This window comes from Humulus lupulus, chromosome 7, assembly GCF_963169125.1.
Source record: "Humulus lupulus chromosome 7, drHumLupu1.1, whole genome shotgun sequence".
Classification (NCBI taxonomy): domain Eukaryota; kingdom Viridiplantae; phylum Streptophyta; class Magnoliopsida; order Rosales; family Cannabaceae; genus Humulus; species Humulus lupulus.
This window is the reverse complement of record NC_084799.1, coordinates 181,619,478-181,637,776: the sequence shown is the minus strand read 5'-3', so window position 1 is coordinate 181,637,776 and position 18,299 is coordinate 181,619,478. Positions and strand designations below refer to the sequence as shown.

The window sequence follows — 18,299 nt, the reverse complement described above, 5'->3', positions numbered from 1 at the left end:
GTGTATATTGTTGCTTGTATTTAGTATATTATAAAAATGGGAATAAAATACTTTATTTGTTTGTTGCTATAAATTGTTTAAAAAATACTATTTAAATATCATGCATCTATTCTATATTAAATTATATATTAATATAAATTCAAATTCAAATGTTATAAAATATCATTATTATATTAATATATAATATAAAATTAGATATTTAATAAATATATTAATATAAATTTAAATATTATAAAATTTGAGTATAATAAATATCTGCTAATTATATTAATATGAGTTCAAGATTATAAAATATCGTTATTATCATAATATTTAATACATGATTTCATATTTAATAATTATATTAATATTAATTCAATTATTATAAAATATCATTATAATAATATATAACACATAATCTTATATAATACATAAAAAGATGACATTTTTTTTATTTCATCTAACTTATATTAATATTTATATTTATATTGAATAACAATAAACATTATAAATATATTATATATATATCATGTATATATTAATAGTATAACTATATAATTACATAAGAAATCAGAATAACATTTATCTTCTATCAAGAATAAACAAATTTTGTCTTCAATCATTAAGGGGTAAACTAAATAATATCATGAATGTTTTGTAGCTTAAATATGATAGTTTGTGTTCTAAAAGGTTATCATATTATATATATTATTTTTTTTAAAAATCATAAACAATGTTTTGGTTTAATTTTTCTTTTAATATGTTTATGTCATTCTTTTTTATATAATATTGTTTATTTATTTAAAATTTATATGACAATCATAATAAAACTTAATAAAAATAATTAATAAATTTTACAAATAAAACTAAGCACACGTGTATTGCATGTTGCTTGCATCTAGTATGGTAAATATGTGATAAATTGGTTAAAAATTGTAAGTTTAAATTAATTTTGATAAATTTTTTTTTGAAAAAAATTATTTCAAATCTAAAGAGAATTTAAAATATATTTATTTTTTTAATCAAAAGTGTTGTTTTATTTCTATTTTTTTTTTTACAAAAGTTGACGGAAAGATACATTTTTAATGATTTATCATATAAAAAGGATTAAATGTACAGTTTCAAAAGTAATTTATTCTTTATAAAAATGCATCACTACACATTATTATAATTATTTTTATTTTAATTGTTATATTATTTCAAATAATATAATGTTAGATTAAATAATGTGACAAAATATGATTTGTCACACCTTGTAACATATTATTGAGAGTCATAAAATTGGACACATGTGTGTGTCCAAATGTGACATTTTGAAGTTACAAAATAAGTTACAAATTTGTAACTCTCAAATATTACCCAATAATGTGTAGATTATATCTATCATCCTCTATTTCTATTTACTTGTATTTTTCCAATAGAGTTGTAACACTTTTTATCTATCATCTTGTCTATTGTAACACTTTGCTTAGAGTTGTATTTTGGTTTCTCTATTCCCATTGAGTATAATATATATCTCTAACAATTAAAAGCTTACTTTACCCTTGTTTGTTTCAATGGAAGGAGAGACAATAAAAATCATGAACCAATACCTAGCAAGGTAGGATATGTTTGATGGATCCAATTTCACTAGGTGGCAAGACAAGATGAAATTTCTTTTGACAACACTTAAGATAGCCTACATCCTTGAGTCATCCTTGGCACCTCTAGTCGAGCCATCCGACAAAGACACTCCTGAGGTGGTGGAGAAAAGAAGAAAGTTAGAAGAGAACAACCTTCTTTGTAGGGGTCATATCCTTAATGCGCTATTCGATAGGTTATATGACATCTATACCAATACTAAATCTGCAAAGGAGATTTGGGATGCCTTGGAGAGCAAGTACAAGGTCGAGGAAGAAGGTACAAGAAAGTTCTTAATTTCTCAATATTTTGAATTTTCTTTCACTGATGGGAAAACTCTCTTATCTCAAATTCATGCGTTACAAGTGATTGTGAACAAGTTAAAAGTTCTCAAGATTGAGCTTCTCGAGGCCATTCAAGTTGGTGCAATAGTGGAAAAATTACCACATACTTTGAGGAGCTAAAGGAAAAGAATCCTTCATAAGAATGAGGATTACACTTTGGAAGAGAGCCAAAAACACATTGGATTTGAAGAGGAATCGAGAATTAGAGACAAGGGTGTGAATGAGTCTAAATATGATGTTGACTGATGATTTAGCCAACGACACGGAGTCACTAAAACGATAAAGATTTATAAGTTGAATGCAAGAACTAAACAACCTAAGGATTTATAGTGATTCGGCCCCAGATCTTGGTAATAACCTACTTCCACTTAGTGTTTTTATTGATGTATTATGAAACCTGCGATCAGCAAACCAGAGTTCACTGAGTTTCACAAGCTCCAAAAAATGATACAAAAGTCGTGTATAAAAAGCACTAGTTCTCTCTGAATACAAAATATTGCGCATGAAATAAATGAATCTCATGAGTCCTATTGATAGGCTCAAGGATGTACATATGAGTCAATGGGTCGTGTCTTCATTTTGTTACAAGCATACCTAGATAATAACAGAAATCACAATCTTTACATAAAAATATGGTCAAATATCTTAGAAATATCTTACTTATAACTATATTGTAACTCTGGCTTCGTTACTACAATCAGACCTGGTCGCATATGCCAGCACATCTTTTGTCATACTGTTCAGAATCTTTCTTGAATCCATCAAGCAGCTTCTATCTCTGGTCGCTGGTCAACCTGAATGTAATCACTAAATAGTCACGTGCCACCCACGTGCACATTGATTTTGCCACGTCAACAAGTAAGTATTTTTCAGGGTAAATAGATGATACTTCCAAGGCCAATGCGGTTTCACACAAGCATCCCAAGGGAAACAACAACAAAAAGGGTAGTGTGAACCCTTTAGGTCCAAATAAAGATCATGGACAATTCAAAGATGTGAGAGGTCATTGTTTTGTTTGTGAAAAATTCAGGCACTATGGTAGAGTATGTAGGTACCGAAATGACCCACATGAGAATGAGGTAAATGCTATAGAAAAGGAAGAAGAGATCCTAGCATAATTACCATGTTTATATGCCTTATTGAGAAATTGTTATTTTCATGTAATGACCTATAATAAAGCTTGTACTTTTGAAAGTTATCAATAAATTAAAGTAATATTCTATGATACTTCTTTATTTTGCTATGAGATATTTGTGTGAGATATTAACAAAGTTTCAAAATGAACTTGTTAAAATAATAGGTAAGAGAGTAGACCTATTATTCCATAATGTGATTATTTGTTTGAGAAATTTTCACATTACATTTGTGTTCACATTTTTTATTTTGTGAAATATATAAAAGAAAGAAACTAAGTGAAAGTTACTTTCAAAGAAGTGTGTCTTGGTTTAGCAAGTAAATAAATCAAGATAAACATTGATGTTTTTTATCTTGATCTAGTGAGAGTTTATCATGTGGCTTAAATGACTCATGATGAACTTTGTGAATTATAAGAGCACTCCCAATGGAGAAGGTAAAATGTCTTATTCTTTATAATATAGAGAAAACATAGTTAAATATTCTTCCAATAGGTAATGTAAAGTTATATTTTTTTACCTAAATGAATAGTATTTTTCTATCTGTAGTGAAACACTATTCATCAAGCTATAAATATTTTATTATTTTTTATAAACTTTTGTATATATATGAGTGTGATACTATTATATTTAATTATTTTATTTCTTAAAATGAATAAAATATATTTTTTAAAATATAATATTTAAATGATGTAGAGAAAAAATAGAGAAATTGGTGTATGATATAATGTAAAAGTTTCAGGTAAATTACAAAAATATATGTTTTGGTGGAGTATTTTGTAATACACTTTCTCTATAATATTTAGTTAAAACTCACAAAAACATCTCTCATAAGCTACTTTATACATATATTTATAATAACTATGCACAAACTTCAATTAATTCATATCTACATTTACATAACATTTACATATCATTTATATAATATTTTAATATTATTATTTTTCTTTATAAGCTTTCTCTCTCCCATTTAGTATATATTTATTATTTCTTTTTTCTTTTTCAATTATTTTATTTTACTTTAATTAATAAAATATATTTAAAGATATAATATTTAAATGATGTAGATAAATATATAGAGAAGTTGATGTATGATATAATGTAAAACTTAGAGATAAAATAGAAAAATATGTGTTTTGGGAATGTATTTTAAAGGATAGAGTATAGCATCTATTAGGAGTGCTCTAAGTCTAGATTTATCTTGGAAGATAAAAGACTTAATAGAAATAAAGAGATCTCTATTTAAAAGTGATATTTTCACTTTATGTGAGAAATGTGGGGGTGATACTCCAAAGTTAATCAATTTATTTTCATAATGGTTGATTAATTTGGTCATCCTATAAAATAGGTGATTTGAAATTTCACATTGTAAATTACTTTGGCTATATGTGTATAGAATGGTTAATTCTAGACATGTTTGGTGTCTAAAGTTATTGTTTTAATATTTTGATTCAAGAATGAATCAATTTAAAACATAAAGGAGAATTTTAGAAACAAAGAGGTTTGTAGAATTAATATTCAAGAAAAAGTTTATCTTGAATATTGAAATATAAAGTAGTGGAAATGTTGACTATGATCAAAATCACTATTTTAACGGCACAACTATTTTAATCAAACTATATCTAGCAACAAAGTTTGAATAAAATAATGAGAGTTTTTAAGTATGCATATATGAGAAAATAATTGACTCAAATGGAATCATTTCTACATCTCAAGGGGTGGGACTTAGACTTCCTAAAGAGATTCACGGTTGATGGTAACCTATATATCTTAATACTAGTAACCAAACTAGTATTGGGTTCAATAGGTAAAAACAAGTCAATCAAGTGAATAGTAGTAGTACTCGAATTTTGTCCCATCTGAGATATGAGTACTAGTGTGTTACCAAAATGAGGGTTAAAACTGAAAGATTTTTTAATATAACTCGGTCTTGAAAGACAAGTATTTTAGGGTAACAAAATACTGTAAATGTTCTACCTATATAGATCTAGGAGTGGTGCCGTCCCTCATGAGAATTGAGTTATTCTTAAGAAAAGTCTATGAATGGAATGTGCACATGGCCATTAACAGTGCAAAAGAGAGACATTGAGGTCTCAAGTGAACATAACAAATGTGTGTATTATCACCAGTTTATTATCAAGGAATAATGGTTCACTGCTTCGGCAACCAAAATTTCAACAAACTTTGTGATAATTACACTAAGGTAAAATTCAAGTTGAAAGACATTTTATTTTATGTATCAATGCAAAAGTTTCTATAAAGAGAGATTATTTAATCAAGTAGGGGAATATTATATTTTAATACAATGTTTGATTGATTAAATAAGTGTTACAAAATGTGATTATTTAATCTAAGTGAGGAAATGTTATATTATTTTAAATAACATAATGTTAGATTAAATAACGTGACAAAATGTGATTTGTCACACAAATGTGATTTGTCATACATTATTGAGAGTCACAAAATTGGACACATGTGTGCCCAAATGTGACATATTTTGGAGTTACAAAATCAATTACAAGTTTGTAACTCCCAAATATTACTCAATAATGTGTAGAGATTGTATGTTACACATTTGAGTTTGGATTTCACAAAGCCATTATGAAATATGGTTGTTGAAGACATATTTTTAACTCTCACTAGGTGGAAAGGGTTTGAGAAGTCTTTGAAAAACTGAAAAAATTTGGATGCTAAAAATTGCTTGTGGCCGTGGCCATTGTTTATCCCTGGTTGCGGCCTGGGGGACAGAGGCCAATGGCCGCAGTCACTGATACTCCTGGGCGCAGCCAATGAGACTGACAGCCAAACTACTTTTCAGTTTTTCCAATTTGAACGGTTCTAACATCCTAAGTAACTCTCAAATCTTCAATTTAATTCCATAAACATTCAATTAAACATTGGTAACAACCATGAGAGTTGGTGGAATTGGAAATGCAAAGGGTTTCTCAAATTCTATAAATAGGAGTCAAATGCTCATTTGTAAGATATATCATTTTCTATCTACAAAGCACTTGGCTGAAAAATACAACATAGAGGCTTGATAATTCCATATAGCTATTTCCTTGAGAGATCCCTTAGTGCTTAGAGAATAGAGAGAAATAAACTTTTGAACAAAGGTCTTGAACCTTGTTCAAGTTGGTGACCCCCACTACTCTACACTTTGGTTGTGCGAGTGTAAGATTTTATCTATTGTTCTTCTTATTATTTTGTTCTTTTACCTCTTTTACTTTTTGTTTCTATCTTATATATTTATCTGTATTGTTATGCTTTGAGTTGTATTATCAATATATCTATCATTCTCTATTTCTATTTACTTCTATTTTTACAATAGAGTTGTAACATTTTTTTATCTATTATCTTGTCTATTGTAACATTTTGCTTAGAGTTGTATTTTGGTTTCTCTATTCACATTGAGTATAATATATATCTCTAACATTATTAATTTATACAAATAGTTATATTAAAATATCAATACCAAATTACATTATTTATTTAGAAATTGTAAAATAAATTTATATAAAATACACATAATTTGAGTGTGTATATAGTATTACTCAAGCATGGTAACAATATCACTTTTTTTAATAAAAAAAAATTGTTAGTGATGTTTAACATTAATAATTATCAGTTTATATAAATAATTACATATGTTAAATAGTTTATGCTTTCAAATACTTTTTAATTAGTTTATTAAAAAAATTAATAATTTTAGTCTTATACAAGTACTTCTAAAAACAGAATCTTTATTTATAAAATAAGTTTGACAAAACATCCCACTTTAAAAATCACAGAGAGCTAATTTAAAAATGTTTTAAAAATGAGGGTTAAATTGATGATTATTTAGATTTAATATGTAATGTCTATATTAATTTTTTTTTCATTACTCAGTTTTAATAGGTAGAACTGCCTGCAGGACCATCTTATATCATTCCAAATTGTGCTGTAATGAAAAAGAGTGAATTTTAAATACATCACAATCTCTTCGTATCTATGTGGTGGTGATTATGAGAAAGTAAATAACATTTTGCAAGAAATATCAAAGAAAAAGGAGAAACAATAAGATGTTTTATTCACATAAGCCATTATTAGTCATATACATATAATGTACGTAGAAGTAGAAGTAGAAGTAGAAGGATAGTAATAATTAGGTAAAATCTAGTGAGTAGTAATAGAGGTGGTTCTTTTAAGTGCAACAGCAGAAATGGCAACGAGTGCAATGAGAATGACGGCTGCGACAAAAGAAGCAACGACGGCACCAGTGATTTGCTGGCAAAAGTCCGTAAACTGCTGACAAATGGCTAACCAGTTGGCATCCACACTCCCGTTATGAGCCAAGTACATGATTGCACTCGCTGCCCCCGCCGCACCTATGGTCACAGTAGTCATCACCTACACACACACCTCTATATTTATTTACATTCTATACCAACAGACCTATTATACTATTTATTTTAGATTCTATAACAATAGACCACTTACTATTTACATTATTATATCCCAAACCAAAAAATACACTATTTTTTCTTTTATATCAAATCCATCAGGAAAGAATTAGGGTGCTAGGATAGTATTATTATTATTCCAATTTAGCATAGTGCTAAATTTTTAAACTTCAATATGTATTTGTATCAACTGGTATTGATTCTTCATAAGATTAAAATAGCGTTATACATATTTCTATATAACTTATCCCAAATTATCCCAATTCTTTTAATAAGATTATATTATCTTACACTAAGAAGATTATTAATTCGGTTGTTGGCAATATTTTCATCAACTCCATAGCAAAATTATATGATAAAATTGATTAATTTTCATCTAATCCAAGCTTACTTTCTAAATATCAAGATCAACACATTATATTGTTGTAGATTAAAGAATCTTAATTTTAAGTTCATTGGGGCATTATAAGCTCAAAACAAAAGTAATGATTATGTAAAGCAGGCCACGAACATGGTTAAACCAAATCGGTTTGTGGATTGTACTTTGTGATAAGAGAAAAAATAAAAGAAAGTTAAAAAGGAAGACTTTAAATTTTTTGGTTTACCGTGTCTAAGATGAGGAGGAGGAGCCTTGGTCCTACTTTATAGGGTCGAACAATGCATATTATAGAAAAGGGCAATGAGAGGACAAGATATGCACCAGCGGCTGCATTTGCAATCACAAAAAACCTGCATATATGTATACATATATAGTATAAATACACAACACCATACATATATGCACTTGTGTAATTTTGTTAATTTTAAAGTACGTTCGATATTATATGCATTTTGTGTGTGCATGCATGCGTTAGCAGTGGTGTATGTGTAGATAATAAAATGCATTACGTTATAGTTGGAAGATCATTGTACTGAGCATGGAACTGCAGGAACTGCGTGAAGAAGGGTAGAATCTGTTCTGCCTGTGCGGCAGCAACAGAGGCAGCAAAGGCGGCTGCAGCCGCACACAGCCTTAGAACGAAATCGAATATAGCGACACCTTTTTTCCATCCTACTCTCCGGACTACTACGGTGACCTTTTTGGTGCTCACGACGGCTGGGGTGGGAGCAGGAGAGGCATCCTCTACTGCTTTTCCCTTGGACCTACTTTTTGGAACAAGGACAGCTTCATCAGTGTTTTGATTTGAGTCCATCCGGGCAAATCAAATATAGAGAAGTGGTATTCTATTATGGGATTGCCTGGGATATACTGAAAAGAGGAGAGGTTATATAGAGACTAGAGAAAAAGGATTCAGTAAATGGAAGCTCTATGGAGTTGTTGCAATTGCTAACTTGCTCCACTTTATGGATAGCAATTGGTCCAAAAGCAATATAGAACAACCAATTACGTAGGCTGTTTTTTCTATGTAGGTTGTGCGCTATAAACCAGTTTTAAATTCAACACCGGTCATTTATGATCTTACAATCACTATATTAATTTATCAGATTTGGTGCTAAACATTCAATGCTTGTCATCAACTATATTGAATACCATTTAATGAGCAATTGACTGTGTAATCTTTAAGTGCATATTTTGTATTACATAATCATAATACAAAGCGTAGTACCGTGTAATAGTATATTTCTCCACCTAATCAATTGGGCTGCTAACGTATGGAATCAGTTGTGGCAAGAAGTCTTCATGTAATAGCCGATGATAAGATTGAAGATACTAAAACAAGACAAAGAAATGGACTGGCTTATCTGGAGTGTACGTTTCATTTCAATACAGATGTTCAAATGAGAGAAATAAATCACATTTAAGGAAAGAATATATCTTGCCATTGCATCTTTGTACAATGTGAAGAAAAATACATGGTTTATATTACAAAAAATATTTATAGCACAAACATTGCAACAAACTCCTTAAAAGAATCTGTTAAGCAGCAAGAAAAAAGAACATGTTTGTCCCTCTTACTACTTTACAAGCCGCAATAAGAACAATCCTTTATTCCATACGTAGCAATACCCCAAAAGGGGAAATAAATTGGATTTCAAAGGAAAAAAAGAAAAACCCTTTGTAGCTTATCTTCCCTATATGCACTATGGAATATACCTAAAGATCAAAACCTTTTTTTTAATTATTATTTGTTATCTTTTTCTTTAGAAAACATGTTATAAGCCAACCACAGTTGAAAGAACTGTGACAATCGTGCCTTTTATGGCCGCAGTCTCCATCCACGCTCAGCAAGTGCTTCATGCACCTTTGAGGCTGCTTCTGCAGTGTCATTAAGGGGAGGATAGCTCCAGCTTTCCGATATCTAAAAATGGAAAAGAATAAATCAAAACAATGAGAAAATGACGTTCATCGGCAATATATCAATACCTCTCAGTTACAAATCAATAAAAGAAAATTAGCTAAGAAACTATATTATGTGACATGATAAGTAGTGAATAAGAGGAAAGCTAAAAAAGTTATGGCACTCCAAAACCTGAGCTCAGTAACATAGAAATACCTTTTAACCATTCATGTACATAGTGTGGTCCTACTTTGAAAAAAACACATGTGGTTTAAAGCTATACAAGTGTAGGTTATCCTGACCATTACTCAAACTAAATGCATAAAAATAAATTAGAAAGACTTGTCAATAAGAAAGTTAATAAGTTACAGGTAGCAAAAATTGAAGGAAGAAATCCAGTTTTCAACATTGATGGAATTCCTTAGCACTTGCAATTTGGGGCTTATTCCTAAGCCTGTCAATCTTTAAAATTATACTGCAAGTCGACAAGAGGTGATGAAGGGGAATTGAGGAAGTTAAAACTTGGGGTGACTTGATGAAAAGAACAGAGCTTTTAGTTGATTTTATTCTCATATAAGAAGCTGATGACATGGATCATAATGCAACAGTGTGCAGTGAGCATCCTGATATTTTAGTGCTTTGGGGGGTTAAAAACAAGATTGTGGATAAGACATTTATTGGAAGTCTTCGGAGGTCATGATCCAAATAATGGATTTTAGTGGGCCATCGATTGGTGCATTGGGAGGTATTTTAATGTTGGGAAGCAAGGTAGAAAACCTGGAAGGAGAACATTGGTGGAGGCTGTAAGGCAAACTGCTCAACAAGAAGCACGAGGATGTTGGATGAGATAGTTGGGCTGTGAAGCAAGAGACAATAGATGGTGTGTGAAGGGAGACTTATGTGGTCCATTATGTTCATGAGAAGTTCAACAAGCTCGGAAACACAAGCATGACAGTCTTCCCTCTTATTTTCTCCCTTCTATACCAAACATAGCCTCTTAAGTTTTTCGTCAAGAAAGTCTGGTTAGTCATTTATGACCACTGTCTTGTAATTTTTTACCCTAAAGTGGGGCCCTAGATTTGAAAATATGTGGATTGAGCATATGTTCATAAGTTCATGATAAAACTGAAAAGCGTGAAAGATCCCTTAAAAAGATGGAATACAAAATGTTTGGAGACTTGCATTTAAAAAAATGTATGCTCATGGCAGAATACAAGTGATTGATAACACGGAACATACCTTGAACTGGTCATCAAGTTTAAGGAAGGAAAGAGACTCCAAAAAGAACAAAAGCAGGAATTGATTTTTTTGGAGGAAAGAGCCCGTGGACAAATATCAAACTTCAACCAGGAAGGGGACACATTTCTAAGTTGTTTCAAAACTTGATGAGCACTAGAAATCCAAAAAAATTCACAAGAAATTCATGGGCTAGAATGATCTCCAATTACTGAACTTATGAATGGCTGGTAGCATTGAAGAAGCTAAACACTTGAAAGAATTTACAGCACTATAAACTTTCCCTATACATATCTCCTATATGGCGTGTTTTACACAGAAAGAGATCTAAGTCTAGCGTGATTATTTATCTCATCATTGTTCTATTGCTAGGGCCATTTGGTCAACACTTTACAGGAAGTTGTAGTTGATCAGAGAAGCCAGCTCATTTTCAGAATATTTTGAAGCAGGTGGTGGGTAATGGCTGTTGTAAGGGGGTCTGCCGAAGGAGGAATATATTGTGAAATGTGGCAGTTCTGGCATACAACTGTCATACCTTAATGGCATACACTTCTCCTTGGTACCAAACACATCTTAGAGAATTCAAGGACCATGCATGTGCAATAAAAAAAACATACACACAACTAATAAGTAATTACTGTAGAAATAGCAAAACTTTGGGGGAAATAAAGCTTATTGCGAAATGGCAAGTGACTTGACAGAGTCAGCTCAAATTGTACATTACTTACATCCTCAGAACCTGTAAATGGCCGAACCACACCTCGATTCATCAGAGACTTATGGAAATCAGAGAGTTTCCATCTACAATTCTCAGCACCCATAACGTAGACAGGTTTCCTGGGGAGCAATAGTTTTTTAGAGGGGAAAAAAATCCACAGATTGTATACAGAAGTAATTAAGCATGTGAAGACCACATCCTTAATTACTTATAATTATGTTCGAGTAAGTAACTACAGAGATAATGGTGTTAATCATACCCAGTGCTGCAAACCTCACTTATCAGACTAACAGAATCTGCCGTGACAACAAAAGCATCAGCCCAAGCCACATTTCCCATGTGAGGGTTTGGTTCTGAAAATCATTATAATGCATCCCATTAAAAACTCTCCTACTTCACTACTCTCCATGATAAGCATATACATTAGATATCAACTTTAGTTACCTTCACCATGCCAAATGTAAACTTTTGGATTATCACCAAGTTCCTTCAAAATAATATTAGATACCTGTTGATGACAGCATCAGCCAACACATGATACAATATAGCCACCACTTAGCGAAGAGAAATCTGCAGAAATGTTGTGCATGACATACCTTTTCAGGAGTCCTATCAGCAAAACATATTTTGATAGTTCCACAGCTTACAAGAACACTAAGCAAACTGGATGTCAACTGCTTTGCAAGGTCCGCACCAAAACGACAACAGCCTATTAAAAAAGTTGTGATAGATATCATACAAATGCAGTGGTAAAACAAATAAAAATTTCTGAATCAAATATTTCAGAACTGCTTATTTTTCGTAATATTTTCAGAAAACTGGAGGTCTTGACTCTTTTAAATTATTTATATATATATATATAAGTAAAAAATCTGGTAAGTCAAAATCATGCCTTTTTACCAGGATGTTCAACGCACTCCTGAGTTCCAAACATATGATTTTTTTTTTTTAAGTTTTATGTTGGTTTTCATGTCAATCACGACCCTAAATATTTACTTTTCCCAATTCTCACTGAAATACCTTTTTCCCTACTATGTTCTTGAATAACAGTCACATCACATCTCAAAGCTTTCAAACCAGGGCAGTCTGTGTACACACATATTAAACGCTTAAGCCTGATCATTTGTTGGTTTATTATTAGAACACAGAGACCATGCGAGAAGCTGTAACATAATGGTCCACTACTCAGCAATTGCCTTCTCATATTCTGAATTCAGATACGACTGAAATAAATTAGATTACTTAATTTCTCACTATAGCATTAAATACCAAATTCGTCTCACAAATGGGGATGATGACAATGAAGACATAGGCTTTTTAAGTTCTATCTTCATGTTTTAGTTTTTAAGTTCTACTCTTCTGCTACAAGTTAGATTTATATTTTTGAACTTTCGATGAGTTTAGCTTGTGGTTTTATGACCTGTTGTTAGTTTGTCTTTTTATGATATGACTCTTGGTTTCCTCTTTCTTTAAAATGTTTTATGAAAGTTTATGGAGTTTTTTGTTGCTAAAGTTGAGGCTTGCGCATCATTGAGCTAAAAAAACACCTCGGTTCTCGACTAAGCTTTATAAACCTTATGTATGTACATCTATTTCACCAAATAAAAAAAAAAGAATTTTATGAACTTGCAGACTCCAATGTGTTAATGGAACGAGTAGTATTACAAATTGTGGAAAATAAAAACCATACATAATCCACCGTGACAATTCTAAGTAGCTTGAGAATAAGTGAATCTAAGTAGTAGATGAAAATAAAATTTATTGAGACACAACAATCCATATCAAATGTAACAAGTATTTTAGACTTGATGCAGCAACACATTTTATTGAAGCCCGGAATTAAAGCTTAACAAAACATAATTACTCTAGCATTAAATATTATAACAAAAATCTGAACTATATTATTTATATTTTTCATAAGCAAAAGATATATCAAACACTAACCAATTCAGGGCGAAATGAAGGTACCTGTAGGCCCACCAACATAAACCACAAGTAAGGGCTTTGGCAGAGGTGCAAACTCATCATGCCATGTACTAGCTGCACTACGAAGAGCAGTGGAATCAATTTGATGTAAAGCTCCCACTGTGAGGACCTGTATTTAGAATGGGTAAGATCAATTACAAAACCAGGTAAAAAAATTAGAAAATACTATAGCACATTAGCACTTAAGAATAGATAGCAGGATAGAAAAATAAAGCATGAGCAGATTCCATTTTCGAGGCATGACCTACGCACCACATGCTTGCCAGGGGGTTCCTGAGGAGTAATCCACTTCCTAAGAAATCGAGGAACCTGCTCTTGTCCTTGAGGGGTCAAAGGATAATAGTCATGTTGAGGAGTGATAACTAAGTCAAACCGATTCAATTGTGTTCTGGGGTGTTGTATCTGCAAGAATATATACAATAAAAGAAAAAGAAAGTCATGATCCAAAATTTTGAAATATAATTAAGCCTACTACCTTGACATAGAAAATAGATGTTGTTCATACAGGCTTGGTTTTTAACGCATAAAGATTCAACATCCAAGTTTACCAAATTTTGAGGCAAATGACCCCAAAATGAGAAAATTTTCCAATGTTGACAGCTAACAGCATTACATTCAGTATACAAATAAAAAATGATAAATAGAAAAATCAGATTGCTACAAACCAAAAGGACTATTATACACTAGAATGATATAGTACTTCCCAAATACTCTTCTAAAGACAAAAACCTTTCACATTAATTGAGCAATTTTCAAGAAGACACAATTAAAACAAAATACAATGAGGGAGAAAAAGAAACCACTCAGTTCCCAAGACATACGACCTCCTAATTGAAAATTGAAAGACCCCAGTCTAAAGACTCTCTTACTCCTGTACTTAGTAATAGGATAAATATGTATTCTTACTTCTCACACAAACAAAAGAAAAGACACATGGAGTTCTCTAAGCATAGGTCCCTGAACCTAACTCTTAACTCTCCATCTGCAACATTAATGTCCTTTTGACAAGTTACGGAAAAAATATTAAGTATGAATGTTTTTGCATCTTGAGTTCTACCAACCAATCCCCAAGAGATAGCCCATAAGAACCAAGGTTCAGATTTCCATTAAAAAAAGAATAGATCTCGCCAAAGAAAGTTACAAGTGGAAACCTACAGGAGAAGGTTTGGAAGTGAATGAAGGTTTTAGTACAGTGGAGTTTATACAAGGAAAGGAAGTTGCAGGTAAAATCCTACATTAATTGTTAATCAGACCAAAAACTTCTTCATTAAAGATGTAGTAATGGGAAATTTGCTGCACTAGGCCTAAATTTTTTTCCTGAAAACCTATATTATTCATATGCCCATCCTGTGCCTGAACTATTTAGTAAAGTGGGAAAATAATAATGATTATAACAACAATAAACAAACCCAATAAAAAATGAAAAAAAAAAAAACAGGTTTCATCAACAAACCTGAATAACAAAAACATTTTCAGATGCTAAACGTTTTATGGAACTTGCAATAGCAATGGTATCCCTGCCAGAGGCAACCACCAATAATGGTCCATCCCTGTAAAAAGAATCATAAACAGTTACAAAAAAATGTATAGAAGATATTAAGTAATCAATGAAACTGGGTAGAAGTAGTAGAGCATAATCCTAATTTAATTATTTGCATTTTCTAATAAATTTGTGCAAGAAAATCTAATCTAATCCAACCCCAAAATGTTAAGTAAAAAAAAGTATAAGCCCCTCCTGAAAATTTGAAATTATAAATATCCCCCTCAACAAACAAAAAATTGGCCGCGCCCTGACTACATCATTAAAAAAAAATAGAGAACTCCTGAGAAAAATTTACTTTTCAGAAGTCTCACGAGCCATGTTTACAATTTGCTTCACATCAGCTTCCAAAATAGATGACAAGCCTACACTTCCACCATTTTCTGAAGGTAAGGTCATAACTCTATGGCCTTTAGACTTTAACATGAATTTTGAGTAACCATAGATCCGCTGTAAGATGTAATATAATTTTTTGTGAAGAGAGACTGGAAGCCAATGGAGCCACTCATTTACTCCTCCCCTTGGTCTTGTTACTCGCTGCATATGAAGTAGACTGAGAAATATTAGTAAATGAATGAATACACACGCATAGCATCTATCTTAAGTAGCATTTAAAGAAGTCTTTAATTTAAAATATATGGGCTCACAGGCTTGACAATGGTAAAATACAATTACACCTTGACTGTCTCCAGATATTTGACTGATTACAATGTAAATCCATGTGGAGATTCTTATGTAATTTTAATTGGATATCCAGTCTTTTCTAATTGGATTGGATTATAAGCACCCATTGCTAAGTTGCTTCATAATAAATTTAAAAAATCAATACAAAATCACTTATACTTTTTAATTTTATAAAATTATATTAAATTTAATATATAATATATTGATTGGATTGAATCAGTTTTAATTAGATTTTGAAAGTGTCATTTGCTAACCGATTCTATCCAACTTTTGACATCCAATCCAATTTAATTATAATTGGATAAGATCAGTTAGGCCGATTTGAATTGGATTACGAACACACCTAACCACAATGACGCCACTTGTTAGACAAACATCACCATTGTTAATACCACCATATAGAAAATAACAAGCAGGCACACATATATGAACAAATAAAATATCATCACATATTATAAACATAGTAGCTTACCTGATTTGAAAAAATATGGCTGACATACATAGATAGCATTAATGAATTTTATATGATGGATTAAGTATATAAATGTGAAGATCCATGTGAAATACATAGGTAAATAAATGAGGACATCCATTTGACATACATAGGTAAATCAATGTGGAGATTCTTGTGTAATTTTAAGAAATTAACTTAGAATGCTGATAAAAAGATTCTTAGCCTCAAAAATGGCTTTGGTTGATGTCAACAAAACTTGCCTCAACTCCATTTGCCAGGTAAAACCTAATAATTTAGTTTATTTGTGAAAATTTCAAAAATGCATTTTATTTTTGCACAAAGTATCATATATGGATATGGTGGGGAGAGTAAGGTGATTTTGTTATTATAGTAAGTGCTTTTCAATGTAAGATGATGCTTGTGATTGCAAATCTTGTGAACTACATCGGTGACACCGTGACAAAAAAAAAAGGCGACAAGATGAGAAATACCATCTCAATCACAAATAAAATTCTTTGCATTGTAACAGCTAAAAAAATAAAGTTTAGGCACCTCTAATCAATCTTTTTCATGGTATAGAACAAGTGGGTGATCAAATTAGTTGTTGGGTACATAGGCTTTACTCAATCACCAGCCATTTTACTCTAAAGTAAAACTTTTCAAATGTGATTTTGGATCATACTAATGAAGATGCTACTAAACTATAACGAAGCAAATTGCTAGCAACATACACCAATCTCTCAAATTTTACATTTTATTAAAAACTAATACATAGAATAAAACACGATATTAATTTGTTTATATAAATATATATATATATATATATTCTATGCGGCTACTCAACTTCCAATTTATAATAGCATCAAACAATCTTCCGAAATACGTGCGCAACAATTATAATTAGAGAAAAATTTGTAGAATCTTAGTCAAAATAATAAAGTTAAATTAGGTTATTTGTTCCCATGAACTTACGTATAAGACATGCTTATCGGCTAGGCCGAGGGCGCGAACCAAACCGATGCTCTGATTCTCAGAGGAAGGAAAGCCGTTTCCAATTACAACGGCGCGTCTAATGACGCCATAGACGCCACCTTCGAAGATGTCTGCAACGCCCATGCTCACTTTGGGACCGGGTGGCTCAGGCAGCCGTATCGGCTTCATTGATTCGTCAAAACCCGCTCAAAACCAAATGAATCACATCAGAGAGCAGAGATTGTGGAGGTGAAGAAACAAATGGGATTTTGGGTTTGAGAATCGTATTCAGTAATTAGAAATTGAATAAGATAGAGTAGAAGACGGACAAGGCTGGTCAGTTTCCAAGAATCGCCTAGAACTCCTGCTTGGCTGTAAAGAAAATCGCCCAGAAAAATAATATTTTTCCGCGAAATTCTACTTTCGTTTTTTATTGGCACTTCTTCTTCATAAGGAGTATGTTGTTGGGCCTTGGTAAGAAAGCAATGCAAGATACTCACGGGCTTCAAGGACAGACTAAAACAGGCCCTGGCCCATCTATTGGTTTTAAATGGCATACTATGGAATTTTTTTTTTCTTTATTTTTAAAAAATAAAAATATATTTGAAAACAAAAAATAATAAACTTGTTTGATAACTTTTATTTGTATTTTTTGTTTAACAATATGATGTGTTGATTTGAAGAAGAGAATAAAAAATAAGGAAAATTTGAAAACTGTCTAAAAAAATTTGAAAGTGAAAAAATTCTATTTTTAAAATTTTAATTAAAATTTAAAAAAATAATAAATAAAAATAGAGTTAGTAAACACATTTTATGTTTAATTGTCAAATTTTTAATTAATTAAATAAAAAATTATTTTTTTAAGTGTTATCAAACAACACCTATGTCTTTTAAAAATAGGAATTTTTAAAA

At 31.2% G+C, this 18,299-nt stretch overlaps 2 protein-coding genes across 2 annotated transcripts; both read right to left on the bottom strand.

Annotated features, from left to right (window-relative positions):
• Nucleotides 1-7,112: 7,112 nt before the first annotated feature.
• LOC133788900 (casparian strip membrane protein 3-like) lies at nt 7,113-8,974 on the bottom strand. The gene is made up of 3 exons (XM_062226546.1): nt 8,407-8,974; nt 8,124-8,247; nt 7,113-7,465 (listed from the first exon to the last, which is right to left on the bottom strand). The coding sequence occupies exons 1-3, from the start codon at nt 8,709-8,711 to the stop codon at nt 7,232-7,234; spliced, it is 663 nt and encodes a 220-aa protein (XP_062082530.1). The 5' UTR covers nt 8,712-8,974; the 3' UTR covers nt 7,113-7,231.
• A 324-nt stretch (nt 8,975-9,298) lies between these two features.
• On the bottom strand, nt 9,299-17,804 carry LOC133788899 (mitochondrial fission protein ELM1). Its single transcript, XM_062226545.1, has 10 exons — nt 17,388-17,804; nt 15,576-15,814; nt 15,191-15,287; nt 13,990-14,139; nt 13,720-13,846; nt 12,348-12,460; nt 12,196-12,259; nt 12,011-12,104; nt 11,762-11,870; nt 9,299-9,818 (listed from the first exon to the last, which is right to left on the bottom strand). Exons 1-10 carry the CDS (start codon nt 17,574-17,576, stop codon nt 9,717-9,719), a joined length of 1,284 nt encoding a protein of 427 aa, XP_062082529.1. The 5' UTR covers nt 17,577-17,804; the 3' UTR covers nt 9,299-9,716.
• Nucleotides 17,805-18,299: the final 495 nt, after the last annotated feature.

Coding starts and splice junctions, on each gene's coding strand:
- LOC133788900 (XM_062226546.1), bottom strand. CDS start 8,711: ATGGACTCAAATCAAAACACTGATGAAGCTGTCCTTGTTCCAAAAAGT. Junction 8,248..8,406: donor AATGATCTTCCAACTATAAC/GTAATGCATTTT, acceptor ACATATATGCAG/GTTTTTTGTGATTGCAAATG. Junction 7,466..8,123: donor TCCTCCTCATCTTAGACACG/GTAAACCAAAAA, acceptor GTGTGTGTGTAG/GTGATGACTACTGTGACCAT.
- LOC133788899 (XM_062226545.1), bottom strand. CDS start 17,576: ATGAAGCCGATACGGCTGCCTGAGCCACCCGGTCCCAAAGTGAGCATG. Junction 12,260..12,347: donor CTGATAGGACTCCTGAAAAG/GTATGTCATGCA, acceptor TGTCATCAACAG/GTATCTAATATTATTTTGAA. Junction 11,871..12,010: donor AGTGAGGTTTGCAGCACTGG/GTATGATTAACA, acceptor ATTGCTCCCCAG/GAAACCTGTCTACGTTATGG.